At 38.8% G+C, this 13801-nt stretch overlaps 1 protein-coding gene and 1 pseudogene across 3 annotated transcripts; one reads left to right on the top strand and one right to left on the bottom strand.

Annotated features, from left to right (window-relative positions):
• Window positions 1-287: 287 nt before the first annotated feature.
• Window positions 288-5595, bottom strand: LOC114264186 (protein KINESIN LIGHT CHAIN-RELATED 2). Of its 2 annotated transcripts, none has more exons than XM_028204779.2 (3): window positions 4393-5595; window positions 1656-3658; window positions 288-1096 (listed from the first exon to the last, which is right to left on the bottom strand). In XM_028204779.2, exons 2-3 carry the CDS (start codon window positions 3656-3658, stop codon window positions 877-879), a joined length of 2223 nt encoding a protein of 740 aa, XP_028060580.2. In that variant the 5' UTR covers window positions 4393-5595; the 3' UTR covers window positions 288-876. The 2 variants fall into 2 exon arrangements, with proteins under 2 accessions (XP_028060580.2, XP_028060581.2); XM_028204780.2 differs by having other exon boundaries at window positions 1656-3688; window positions 4393-4566.
• Window positions 5596-11728: 6133 nt separating this feature from the next.
• Window positions 11729-13127, top strand: LOC114287997 (fasciclin-like arabinogalactan protein 8 pseudogene; annotated as a pseudogene). The gene has a single exon (XR_014347820.1). The product of XR_014347820.1 is annotated as a fasciclin-like arabinogalactan protein 8 pseudogene (transcript).
• Window positions 13128-13801: the final 674 nt, after the last annotated feature.

The following is a 13801-nucleotide window of genomic DNA, read 5'->3' as shown; positions in this document are numbered from 1 at the left end:
AGTTAACAGAAAAGTAATCATTTATATATATATATATATATATTTCTGTCATTAGAAGTGTGTGATATAATTTAAATTGTTAATTTTACAAGATTCAATTTTCTTATTAAACGCAGATTATTATATGTATATATGACACATGTTAGGTAGTAATAGTATGCAACATGCTATTGAGAGATATAGACATCCTCATATCAAATGAAAAGACAGAAAAGATCAGAAGTCAGCATCTCTTACTCTTGCAAATGGAGGTTGCACTTGAAGGTTTCTAAATAGACAGTTTGGTATAACAACAATGGAAACTGAAATTCCACCATTACTTTATTAAAATACAAGATAGATATACAAAAAAGATGAAAAATGACAAAATGAAATTTCACCAACTCCTCAAACAATGAAAGATGCAACATTTTCCTCCCTCATCCCCAACGTAATAAACTAATTCAAAATTTGAACCATAACAATCACACCTTCCAATCATCATTATTTATCTTGGTTTTAAGTATCTAACCAATCAACCCATAATCTAAAGTGTTTTCTATAAGCATCCGGCTTCTCTCTAGTTGCAAAGAAGTCTAATTCAGTCCCATTAGGCCCATGGGTCTCACCACAGGTCTTATTGATTATATCCATGCGATTTCATCGAATTTGTCTTTTTTTTAATAAAAAAAAAAAGGATATCCATTTTCAAAACTGATGAAATCATGTCACTACAATTATTGAAATAATTTGATTTCTTTCATAGATGATCTGCACACAGGGACTCAACTGGACTGAACTGGACTTCTGTCTCCAACGGGAGAGAAGTCGGTTTCTTTCTCTAAACACAAATTTTACATTCAAGCAAACATATATACTTCAAGTCTTTCAAAAGCATCAAAATGATAATAACCTAGAGATATCTTTTGTAAAAGTGTGTGAGTTGGTGTCTAGGAGGTTTTCAAGAGACCTAGATTCCCTGTTTCTCACCCTCCCTGCTTCTCTCAACAACTCGGCTAACCTGCGCTTCTCATCATCCACATCAGGATTTGCAGTGCCCAGCTTTTCCTCTCTCATCCCAACAACATATTCCAAGATTTCAATCGCATCTCCTGGCCTGCATATCATAAAAAGCTTACATAATCAGAAGTGTACAAACTATTAGTTTCATGTATATGTTTTCTTAGTTTCTTCCAATCGAATCCTGTTTTCTCATTCTCTGCATTTTAACCATTGGAGTGAGACTCAGCCTAGTTGATGTTAATCGAAGTATTTCAAAATCCAACTCTTCGTCTTCTCAAAATCATGAAGCAGCTAGAACAAGAACAGACATCGGATTCTAACACAAATATTTTTCCAAAAGGAAATTCAGAGAACGAGTATTTAATTTTAAAAAAAAAATTAGGGAGCAAATCTATATAATTTGAAAATATTCTTAACTAGCACAGTTTTTTTTTTTTCCCACTTAAACTTTGAGTGACGGTTGCACCAACCGTCCATTTTTGCTCCAGAGAAAGGAAAACATAAGGTCATTCACATGCACCATTTCACTACATATGATCCGTGCCTTGCTAATGTGGAAACAAGTTTTTTTTTTTAAAATAAAGATAAAAATGAAGAACAATAGATAAAAATACTTGAAACTATCAGGATGGCGGTGAGGTTCGAATAGTTACCTGCCCATTGCATCATATGTGCCCGCGAGATTGCTATAGACCCCTAGTGTGTCAGGGTGATATGGCCCATATTCACTCTCCAAAATACACCTTGCTTCTTCAAACAAATCAGCAGCCTCATTTATAGCATAAAGTTGCACACAAGCGAGACCCATTTGGTTCAGAGCAACACCAAAGAGAGCAGACTTCTTCTCTCCTATATCCCGGAACTTTGAAACTGCATTTTTGAAGGAATTGTAAGAATCAGTGTAATTCCCCATCATATAGTACAAAACCCCCATCTGGGCTTCAATTCCTGCAATCGTGCTTTGCTGCCCCGGTCCATCCTCATAGATTTTCAAAGCCTTTTGAAGCAATTTCAAAGCCTGATCAAGTTCATCCATTGATTGATAGATAGCAGAAACATCAATGAGCCCACTCGCAATCTCCTCCGCGGGGCTTCCAGGAATCGGCTTTGAATAAATCCGTAGTGAATTTTCACAGTATGACTTGGATTCCCTGAATTTTCCAATCTTGTTGTATAAATCTGCCAAACGAACAAAAACTGAAGCAACCGATGGGTGGTTTTCTCCTTTGGTTGATTTAAACACGGTGAGCGCTTTTTGATAAGCGAAAATAGCCTCATCGTAGCGCGCCAAAGACAAATACGCATCACCAATGCTGCAATCAATGGAAGCAACATCTACTTCTTGCCCATTCGATGACATGGCCATGCTTGCTAGAACATAGTGCTCGAGAGCGGTTTCATAATCTCCCTTTGCGTCACAAATAAGTCCCATAAGTCTCCTATCCGCGGCTTCTTGGGGAGAAGCAGAGGAGGCATTTTCTTTGTGGATGTCAAGAGCCAACTGGCAAAGCTTCTCAGCCTCATCAAATTGGAATACTTGGACATGGGCTTCAGCTACATACCGACAAGTCTCACCAAATCGTGGGTCTTTTTCTCCAAGAACCTGTCTTTGGATCTCCAAACCCGCGGTGTAGCATAGTATAGTATTTTCAATCTGCCCGAGCATCGCAAATGTATCTCCCAACTGCATACATCCTGCAAATTTAGCGAGCGCATGCTTTGGGCCTTCATCGATCACGGGAATTTCTATTGATCGCTCGAGGATAGGAATTGCCTCACTGTATCGGCCTAGGCTGCAATAAATTGCTGCTATGACGTGCAAACACATGACTAGCTCCAAATTTGGTTTCTCAGTATCACATTTTTCAAACGATTTCATCGCTCGAAGCGCCAATTCAAGGGCTTTCCGAGGATTTTCCCCTGATGAAATCACGTCCCTTGTTTGTTTAAGTAAATACGAACCAAGAAAACCAGACTCAGCAGGTTCCTCATTTCCATCCTGCAACTTTTCCCCTCCTAAAGGTGAATTTCTGTCATTTTTCGTTGGGAAAATTGGATTCGGCTTTCTTGAAACTTTCCCATTTCGCTTACCGGTTGGAGGTCTCTCATTGAAAGATTTGATCCTTGAACTTAATTTTGCAGTTGATTCAGACTCCAATGCTGGCAATTGAGAGAGACTCTTGTTCTTGGAATGTGCAGAAGAAGAAAAAGTCCTAGCACTTGCAAGATGGGCCTTGTTTGTCTTTCCAAATTTTCCATTTTTTGACCCATTTGGTGTCTCAGAGAAATTTCCCACTTCTTTTTTCTCCGTTGCAACATCTTTTGTGGTCTCCATCTCCCCAAAACTGCCACCGGCATAGAATCGTAATTCAGAATCAATCCTTGACTCCTCACCGTAAGATAAAAAAGAACGCCTTGACGGGGATGGATCGGAGCTCTGCATCTCACAGACATTGTAATATAGCTGATCAATAGAGTTATCAACCCCTCCATCTATGTCAAGATCAATGGACTCACTCTCAGGACTGTGAGTGCTCAATGGACTTCTAGGAGACCTCTCTGTGAAAATCTCTTTGTTGTAAGGCATGTAGTGTTCACCGGCTTCTCTTGATAGGTTATCTTCTCCATTTAATTCATCCATGGCCAATTCAGACATCTGGGAATCGAGTTTGAATTAACAATGACTCTGTAATTGCTCCAGATAAGTTTTTACAATTAAAGAAAACAAAAAACACACTTTTATTTTATTTTCCTATAAAAGATCATATGGAGATCAATATTGTCCTTAAAAATTGAAATTACATAATATAACTATCATAAACATCAATTGGTTAACTAGAGCTAATTCACAAGGGGAAAAATATTTGCCAAAGGGAGCATATTTTTCTAAAAATTGCTGTGTATTCAGAAAAAAATGAAAAAAAATAAGATTCGGAAACATGTTCAGAATTTGAATATATCGAGAATGAATTTGATCCAGACTTTCTAAATTCTTGAAACTTTTCTGAGTACGTAGCATTGTTGTGAATTTTATGAATAGTGGCCAAAAAAGTTACATTTGAGATGTAATACTGACATATCCATGAAACAAGAACATCTGGTCTTCAATTCATAATTTCATTTCCTCATAAGAATTCTGATTTTGTATACGCAAGAATTCATAGAAAGAAAAAAAAAAAAAAAAAAAAAGATCAGAGCAGAGCAGAGCAGAATTCCAACAAGTTTGTAACATGAAATTTCACATTCTATGACAACAATACAACAATAAGCATACAAGTAAACAAAATCAATACAATTACAGATAGAAATTCAATATGAAGTCACGAAAATGTCTTGAATGGATTACAAAGAAACTAAATTCATATGAATAAAGAACACGAAGAAGCATACCTTAATAATAATCCGCGGCAAAAGAGAGAGAACCAAAGTCTTATGCTTGCTTGGTAATATGCATAGAGAGAGAGAGAGAGAGAGAGAGAGAGAGAGAGAAATGGTTAAGTTTATAGGTGAATTTTGAAAAAGAATTGATTAGGAGGTTAAAGGGGGACAAAATGGGGAATAAAGAACAAAAAGGATTGAAAATTCTATATATAAAGATATAGATATAATGGGTGTGGGGTAAGAGAGAGAGAGAGAGAGAGAGAGAGGTGGGATGTGGAAGCAAAAATGAGGGTGACCTCTCTCCCACCACCCAACACCACCGCCTACAACCGCCGTTGAGTTTCGCTTATTTTGTTGTCTGTCGTTGTTATTGTTTGTTGTTATGCTGTTCTGTGACTTAGCGATTATTTGGCGCGATTAACGGCTTTTCAACGCCAAAGGACTCTGTGAGTTTGTGTGACGGGACTGTCATTGTGCAATTCTGACGGGTCCATAAATTGTTGCCATGTGGTAGGTGTTGGGAAGTTGAGGGGTTTTACTTATACGTGGCAGCTTCTGATAGGAGTTTGTGGAATTTGGATTAGGTTGGAGGTGTTTAGGTGATTGTGGCCTCGAAAGACAAATCGACATTTTGAACTGGATCTAGGTGATGATTAAGACCAAGTAGGGCTCCACATCTAGACAAAATTAACTGTTTACGTCCCCTTTTTTTACCATTCTTCAACATCACAAAATTAGTTTCTTTTCTTTTCTTTCCTTTTTTCCCTATAAAAAAATAAAAATAATTTTTTTTTTTTTGGTTTGTGGAGGCCAAAAGGGAAGAAAATTTAGATATAATTTTGAGTCGGTTTGATTTCGACTATATTTTTTGGCTATTTAATTTTTTTAAATAGTTTTTCTTTTCTTTTTACTAAAAAAAGGACATAATTTTTGAATGACAACACGTGGCTGAGGTGTCACCGAAGTGCCAGCCAAGGCGCCACATGTCCTGGTCATGACGCCGAGGTAATCTCGGATAGGCCGAGGTTATCTGCGAGAATACCGGAATCCGAGATAAGTGGATAAGGGACAAGAGTCTCAGTTTGGGTAAAGATGAGACTCTTAGAGAGTTTATCCTAATCCTACTAGGAATCCAAGATTAGCAGTAATCCTAAGTCCATTAGAGTTAGGCTTCTATTGGGACTAGGATTATGTGGCTATAAAAGAGAGGCACCCCATGGGTCTAAGGTATGTCTTTTATGCTTTTGATATTCTGTCTAGTGAGTTAAGCACTGTTGGCTATCTTTGAGAGATATTGAGTACTGACTTGATCGTCGGAGTGCCCCCGGGTGGACGAGCCACCGCTGGAAACTCTTCTTTCTGTTGCAGGTCATTCGGGCTTAATCTATTCTGCCGGTGTTCTCCAGTTGAGTACTAAGTTGGTAGTGTGGTCGAAAATTGACACACACAATTTGGCGCCATCTGTGGGAACAAAAGGAGAATAGATGACCAACAACAGACCAAAAGCGAAGGTTGGGGACGACAACCCTACTGAGAGTGGGAAACATATTGACCTTGGCGTCAAAGAAGACAACTACAACGAAGAAACTCGTGATAAGAATCACGGAGAAGAGGACGTCGGCCATGAGGGCGACGTGCCGAAGAAATCAAACCGAAGCAAGTATTATAACAAGGACAACCTCCAGCCACCGTTCCCGTCACAAGATACGCCGATTCCAGCAGCCAAGAAAGATGCCCAGGCAGGGGGGCAGAAGACAACTCCTACGACTCCTCAGCACAATAGGACCAAGGAACATTCTCACCGACCTTCAAGGGAGGTCGGACAAGGAGAATCAAGAAGGGGAGATTCACAGAGGACACATCGTACCAAGGAAGTTGACTCCAAAGAACATCGGCATGTTTAGGGAAAGGACCTCTGTTTCAACGCGACCAATGGAGAGAGGTCCAAAAAGACTCGCAATGACACAAGAAGTAGTGCACCAAAGAGGCTGAAAGCCGGAGATAGCCGAGCTCCTGGACGAACCAAGAAGGATCTGAGGGATTACCTCCAGAGAAAGCGACAAGATGCCGAGGTGACCTTACCTATCAAGCGGAGATAACACTGGATATGAGAAGACAAGAGCTCAGCCCAAGTAAGCCGATCCCGGATTCCAGATCTCGGATCCCAGATCCCAGAAGACAAGATCTCGGCCTGAGATGATTAAGTCCGAGAAGAGAAGAATAAACCAAGATGATGTTTAACACTTGTTGAAATTTGAGAAAAGTTTACAAGTTGAAATTAAACCGAGATTATGTTTAACGCTTGTTGAAACTTGAGAAAAGTTTACAAGTTGAAGTTAAACCGGGGTCATGATTAAAGGAATGAATGATATAGGTTCCATCACCTCAAGATGCCGAGGTAATAGAACCTAGGGGCAGTTGTAGGGACATAATTTTTGAATGACAACACGTGGCCGAAGTGTCACCAAAGTGCCAGCCGAGGTGCCACGTATCCTGGTCATGACGCCGAGGTAATCTCAGCTAGACCGAGGTTATCTGCGAGAATACTGGAATCCGAGATAAGCAGATAAGGGACAAGAGTCCTAGAATGAGAGAAGACTCAATTTGGGTAAAGATGAGACTCTTAGAGAGTTTATCCTAATCTTACTGGGAGTCCAAGATTAGCAGTAATCCTAAGTCCATTAGTGCTAGGCTTCTATTGGGACTAGGATTATGTTGGCTATAAAAGAGAGGCACCCCCATGGGTCTAAGATATGTCTTTTATGCTTTTGATATTCTGTCTAGTGAGTTAAGCACTATTGGCTATCTTTGAGAGATATTGAGTACTGACTTAATCGTCGGAGTGCCCCCGGGTGGACGAGCCACCGCTGGAAACTCTTCTTTCTGTTGTAGGTCGTTCGGCCTTAATCTATTCTGTCGATGTTCTCCAGTTAAGTACTAAGTTGACAGTGTGGTCGAAAATTGACGCACACACTAACAATTGCAAAATAAAATAAAATTGAACACAAATAGACAAATTTTTAACTAATTACAAATGCATAGTTTTTTTAACAATTTTACCTTAAATTTTTTTTAAAAAGAAATTTACTAAAAAAATAATTATCAAACCAGCTCTATACTAAATTTTATGCGGCTTATCCATAAAGCATCAGATTTTACGGACAACCATTGAGTATTTTGAGTTGTTAGCAAAATTTTCTCACCCTTTCTTCCACGTTTGGGAAACAAAATTTGAAAAAAGAGAACATAAACTTTGGAAACAACCTCTCTCTCTCTCTCCCATAGTCAACATGAACAACAAAATCGTGATAAATGTTGAATGTGTTGAGAAACGTTGGAGATTCAAAACATCTCCTCGATAAAAACTTGGGTTCACATGTAAAATTCATTCCCATATATATATATATATATATATTTTTTAATTTCTAATTCAATTATGTGAAAATACTCATTAAATAAGAGTGTACAAAAAGATCGATAAATTGATTTGAGCCGATCCAAACCGCATAGTTTGATCTAATTATTTTAGGAAACGGTTTGGTTTGGCTTTTAAGAAATCAATAATTGTTGACCACGAATTGAAGCGCAAAAGTACCAAATAGAACCTAACCACAAAAAACCCAGAGATGGGTTCCTGCTGTGCTGAAGGCACAGTAGTGACTATTGTATTTCAATTTGAGGTGTATTATGAGTTTATTTTTATGATTCGAACTGTTCATTTTGTAAGATTTGTTGAATAATTTATTCCTACCAAAAATCATATAAATCGGATATCAATAACTATATGATCGAATTTCATATTTTTTTTTGCTATTTTTCAAAAGAAAACTTATTGCTTATTTTTTTGGTTATTGATCATATAGTTATTGATATCCGATTAATATGATTTTTGGTAGGCACGAAATATTTAGCAAACCCTACAAAATGACGGTTCGGATCATAAAAATAAGTCCATAATACACCTTAAATTGAAGCACAACAGTCACTGTTGTGCTAAAAGTGACCCCATTTCCAACCAAACCAGTTCTTATTTTTAATTAATTTTCATAGTATTAGTATTCTATATATAAAAAATGTTTGAAGATATTAACCATTCTCATCTACCCATATATCTTTATTTTCTTTTTATATAATAATAATAATTAAACCATGGGTGCCTAACTTCAATTAGATGGATAAGTGATGTATGAATTATTTGAAATCAAATCATCATTAATAATAATAATAATAATAATGATCGTAAAGTTCCAAAAATAGAAGAAACCTGGCAAGTTCTAGATGCATATTAATTGTGTAATCATAATCTAACAAATTAAAGCATAACAGTACAGAAGATTCTGTATGTGTATAAGGCAGTATAATAAATTTAAACAAAATCAAATAATTAAATTGGTTAGTAGGGACATCAACCTTACAACATGAACTTAGAAACAATAATTCATATCCCTAATTAACTGTTGTATATATAATAATCTTATCATAACCGCAGTAGATTCTTTTGGTGCAACCCCCTACCCAGTGGTTAGGTTCCCATGACTCAAATTTAACTTATGTTATCAGTCCGCGATGTAATTAAGTCAATCTTAAACACATCCTGATGATTGTTAAATTTTTGAACTTGGCTCTTGATCAACTTGATTAAACATTTAAAATCGGCAAAAGATAAACAAATCAATATTAAACACATTTATAAAAGGGTTGAGCTTCCCTCTAGTCCATGATCAGACTGGAGGATACAGTTGAGCCCGTGAAGGCCCACCACGAGTCATGTTTCAATAATTCAAACCGTTCAATGTATAGAACTCGTCGAGTACTATATGCCTGTAAAAAATCACGTTGATCAAATATCGATAACTATATCATCGGATCAGATTTCTGTCAACCGTTTATTTTTTCACCGTCCATTTTTTTATACAAAATTGATTTGATCACTTAATTATTGATATCCAATCAACGTGATTTTTTACAGATATATAGTACTCGACAAGTTTTTTTTTTGATAAATATAGTACTCAACAAGTTTTACACATTAAGCTGCTTAAATTATCGAAACGGAACCCATAATAAACCCTTACGGATCCAACAGTATCCTTCACTCCGTGAAGAAAGCCAGACCCTTTATAAAACTTAAAAAATTTACAACTCAAGAGGCACAGGTCTGCCTCTAGCATTTATGTTTAAATTTGGTTGGTTAGCCATTGGACCCAGACCTTCCTAACAAGAGGCACCTGAACTGGGTTTGATTGAATCAAGGTCCTGTTTGGTTACATCTTCTTTTTCCCATTTTTATTCATTTAAAAATTTAGTAATGAAAGATTTAAGGCCTGCAATCCAAGCAATTACTAGTCGCACAATTAGGTCTAATAAGTGTCGAAAAAGACATCGTCTAATGAGAAATTTATTAATGTTCATCATCACCAATTCACAGGCTGTGAGTCTTGTAGGAGAGGGTTCAAGAAAGGAGTTGAAAAATTCGAAGATCTTCGAAGATCCTTGAAGAACAACTTCAAATTCTCTAGAATATGATGAGAGGCTTAGATTCTTCAATAATCTCAACTTAGAAACACAACAACAAAGGAGATGATGGAGACAAGAGATTGGGTGAAGAAGAAGGCAAAATGGCTAAAGAATAGAATAATGGCAAGGCTCTCCCATTGATCTCCCACTTTCACTTTCAAGGTTGATAATGGAAAAGGGAAATTAGTTCTTTCCCAAGAGTTAAAAATCTCCAAAATCCATCCCTTGTAAAGCTATGGGTGGGTGCTATTTATAGGCACCTCATGATGTAGGATGGAGCCCATGTGCAAGGCACATGGGGGATATTCTCTCTAACCACCTTGTCCGAGGGGGTGACCTCTCCGAGGAGGTGACTTCTCCGAGGAGGTGACCTCTCCGAGGAGGTGACTTCTCCGAGGATGAGAAAACCCCGAAGAGGAGATCACTCCCTCGGCGAACCCTTCTTCTTAGCCACACCTAACCAATGATCCCCAATCATCCCAAAGGGTCAGGGGTAGTCCCAGAGGACGTCCTGCCGCAAAATATTGCCGAGTCTCATGGACCCCCCGGGGTCGTGCCACCTCGACCCGGGTATAGGCTAGTTTAACCGAAGAGTGAATTTATCTCCACTCACCGTCTTCGGGATCGGGTCCTTTGTTCGGACTCCATTACGCCCATGGTTCTGGTACGTAGACCCCGGAAAGCTCCGAGCCCGCAAGTGTTCTGGGACTCATTAACGGAGCGACTTCTAGATTGCGTCTGAATCCGTTCGAAGCCAAGTACTTCGGATCTCTAGATTCGTGGATCCGAATCCTTTCGAGTCCGAGTGCCTCGGATCTCTAGGCTTGCTTAATACCCTTTCGAGTCCGGGCCCGAGTAAGTCTCTAGGTTCGTGGATCCGAACCCTTTCGAGGCTTAGAGCGATTCAATCCGTTTGATGGCGATAAATCTGGGCCCACCGATTCTTGGACTTGCGATAAATTCGGGCCCACTAATCTTGGGCTATTGGGCTTAAATAATTTAGTGGGCTCAAATTAGCCCCTCTTACAAGTCTATTCCAGATTCACCTCGATAATTTCAATTATTCGTCTTTAATGTTCAGTATTCATGCTATAAATTATGTTGATGGAACATCAATAATCATATAAGCAAATCACACTTATCTTTCTTTTTTTAAAATAAAAAATAAAATAAAATAAAATAAAAGGCACTATGTATGATTTCATAATAAATCTAATTATGTGACTATTAATATTCAATTAATTTGATTTTTTTATACGAGTATCTACTTGGTGGACACTAAAACATAAGCGTTTGGATCACCAAAGTCAATCTACAGCCCATGAACTAGACCCTCTAATCCAATTAGTGAACTGGAAGAAAACTTCTTTCCTTCAATGTTGAAACCACAAGAATTATTTATCATGATGTAGTTCTTGATGGAAACCTGAAACAAAGAATATAATTCTCACACACACACACATATATTAAATGGGTGAACAAAATAATTTTGAAGCCAATATTAATAAGTCAGCTCTATGGTAATGATATGAAATGGTCCTCTATCATAATTGAAGTAGGTGGCCAACCCCAATCCTATGAAAATATAATCACTGAGTGATATATATACAACACCAACTATCATGATGTAGTTTTTTTTTTTTTTTTTTTTTTTTTTTTTTTTTTTTTTTTAGATGTATATATTTTTTAACCAAAGAATAAAGAAGCATTTTTTTTTTTTCGTTTGGCATACAGCAGATCAATTACCTATATATACATTATTAGAATATACTAATAGAATATTCAAAGATAATGCTCCCTTTCTTTTTCTTTTTTTCTTTAACCCAGCTTTTCTTCTTCTTGAACAAGACCAACCCAGCTTTTTCTTCAGGAACAATCTGCTCACTGACCTCCATTGCATCTCCAGTCTCCGTCTCTGCCATCCTCATCCTCACACTCTCTCTCATCATCACCATTCCCACCATGAAAGCTCACAACATCACAGAGATCCTTTCTTCCTTCCCAGACTACACTCTCTTCAACAGCTACCTCACCCAAACAAGGCTCTGTGACGAAATCAACAGTCGCGAGACCATCACAGTCCTGGTTCTCAACGAAACGTCCATGTCTATCCTCGCATCCAAACACCCCCTCTCAATCGTCAAAGCCGAACTCAGCATCCACATCCTCCTCGACTACTTCGACGCTGCCAAGCTCCACGACCTCGCCACCGCCACCGTCACCACTCTCTACCAGACCACCGGCGAAGCTGAAAACGGAGTCGGCTTCGTCAACATCACCGACTTACAAGGCGGCAAGGTCGGATTCCGATCGGCGGCTCCGGGATCAGCTCTCGACTCTACTTACATTAAAGAGGTGAAGAAAGTACCGTATAGTATTGCGGTTTTGGAGATCAGCGAGCTGATCATTGCGCCGGGGATTTTGAATTCGTCGGCTGGGTCGGCTTCCGATGTGAATATCACTGATGTGATTGTGAAGGCTGGGTGTATAACTTTTGCGTCGTTGATTGTGGAGACTGGTGTGTTGAATGTGTATCGGAAGGTTGTGAATACTGGATTGACGATTTTTGCACCGTCTAATGAAGCGTTTAAGGCTTCGAATTTGCCAGATCTGAGCAAGCTCACGAATGCTGAGGTGATCGTCGGTCTGTCCATGTCCATTCTTATTCACTGTCTGTGCCATCGCCGAACTATTCCGACTATCCTTGGTGCTGATTTTGATTTGTTGATTGCTGCTCATTGTTTTTTTTTTTTTTCTTTGAGAAAGAGAATAAGACTCTGTTAAACCCATATTAATTGCTTGGTCACTGAGAGAAGTAAAATGCCCAGATATTGAATTTTGCAATTTTGGCCTGAGATGGGTAATACACTATTGAACCTGCCCCGATTTATATAACTTGAAGAAAACAGATTTCAAATCCATGTCTGAGCTACGAAATTCTATTGATGAACTTGACTTGAATATGGCTTGTTGGCTTTTATCATTTGAGAGAAGGCACGATGGGATTATGTTGAATATTGAGCTTCATTTTTTTTTTTTTTTTCAGGCACTTGTGTTGGCCATTCTAATATTAATAGAATACTTGATGCTTGCATTGAAATATTGATGTCAATGGTGGAGATGTGATAGGAATGATGTCACGCTTGATACCTTGCGCCAAGACCGAACCAGCCTACCATCGGCCTCTCTTTGCTGAAACTCTTCCTTCGGCTTTGACGGTCCAATGCAAACCACACACGTCGCCCATTCAACGCGTCGTGTGTGGCCTTGCCTGACGCTGTTTAGCTCATCGTTGGTGTGCCCTCCTGGCTTAGCAACATTTTTCAAAGCTCTGAATACATAGATCTTGGCCTTGCTTTACACTCACTGGTTCCAGCCCCAATCATTGTTGACTTCGACGGTTCCAACGCACACCACACACGTTCGCCCTCTCAACGCAACGTGTGTGGTTGCTGACTCTTCTGTGGTACCAGCGTTGCTTCCGGCTTCAACTTGTCCGACGCCGACCACGCACGTTCGCCCACTCAACGCAACGTGTGTGGTCCTGCCAAGCCTAGCCCAGTCTTGTTGATTACAATCTGTAAAGCCTCTCTGATTTCAGCTTATATTTCCAACATCGGCTTCGGACTTCACCTCTCTAACAGTCCCAAATTTGTGAGTATGAAATTCGGCTCCCTCTTCCTCTCGTTGAATAATAAAGATGATATATTGTTGTTTGTTTAACTTGTGGATGCTTGGGAAATACATAGCTGATGCCAAAATTTTTGTGTGACCGTTGTAGTTTTACGTCGGCTTGAGAGGAACCAGCCCGGAGAGACAAAAACTTGATAGTTGCATTTTCATGAACTTGCTCAGAGTAATAAAATTGTTGTAGCTTAAATAGATAATTATTATTTGTTGA

This window comes from Camellia sinensis, chromosome 1, assembly GCF_055761805.1.
Source record: "Camellia sinensis isolate YWXY chromosome 1, ASM5576180v1, whole genome shotgun sequence".
NCBI classification, from domain to species: Eukaryota; Viridiplantae; Streptophyta; class Magnoliopsida; order Ericales; family Theaceae; genus Camellia; species Camellia sinensis.
This window is presented reverse-complemented; position numbering and strand designations above follow the sequence as displayed.

Bases quoted from the DNA above. Each gene is read 5' to 3' on its own strand.
- LOC114264186 (XM_028204779.2), bottom strand. From the start codon at position 3,658: ATGTCTGAATTGGCCATGGATGAATTAAATGGAGAAGATAACCTATCA. The intron at 1,097-1,655 runs GTAACTATTCGA...TATGATATGCAG, and splicing joins ACATATGATGCAATGGGCAG to GCCAGGAGATGCGATTGAAA.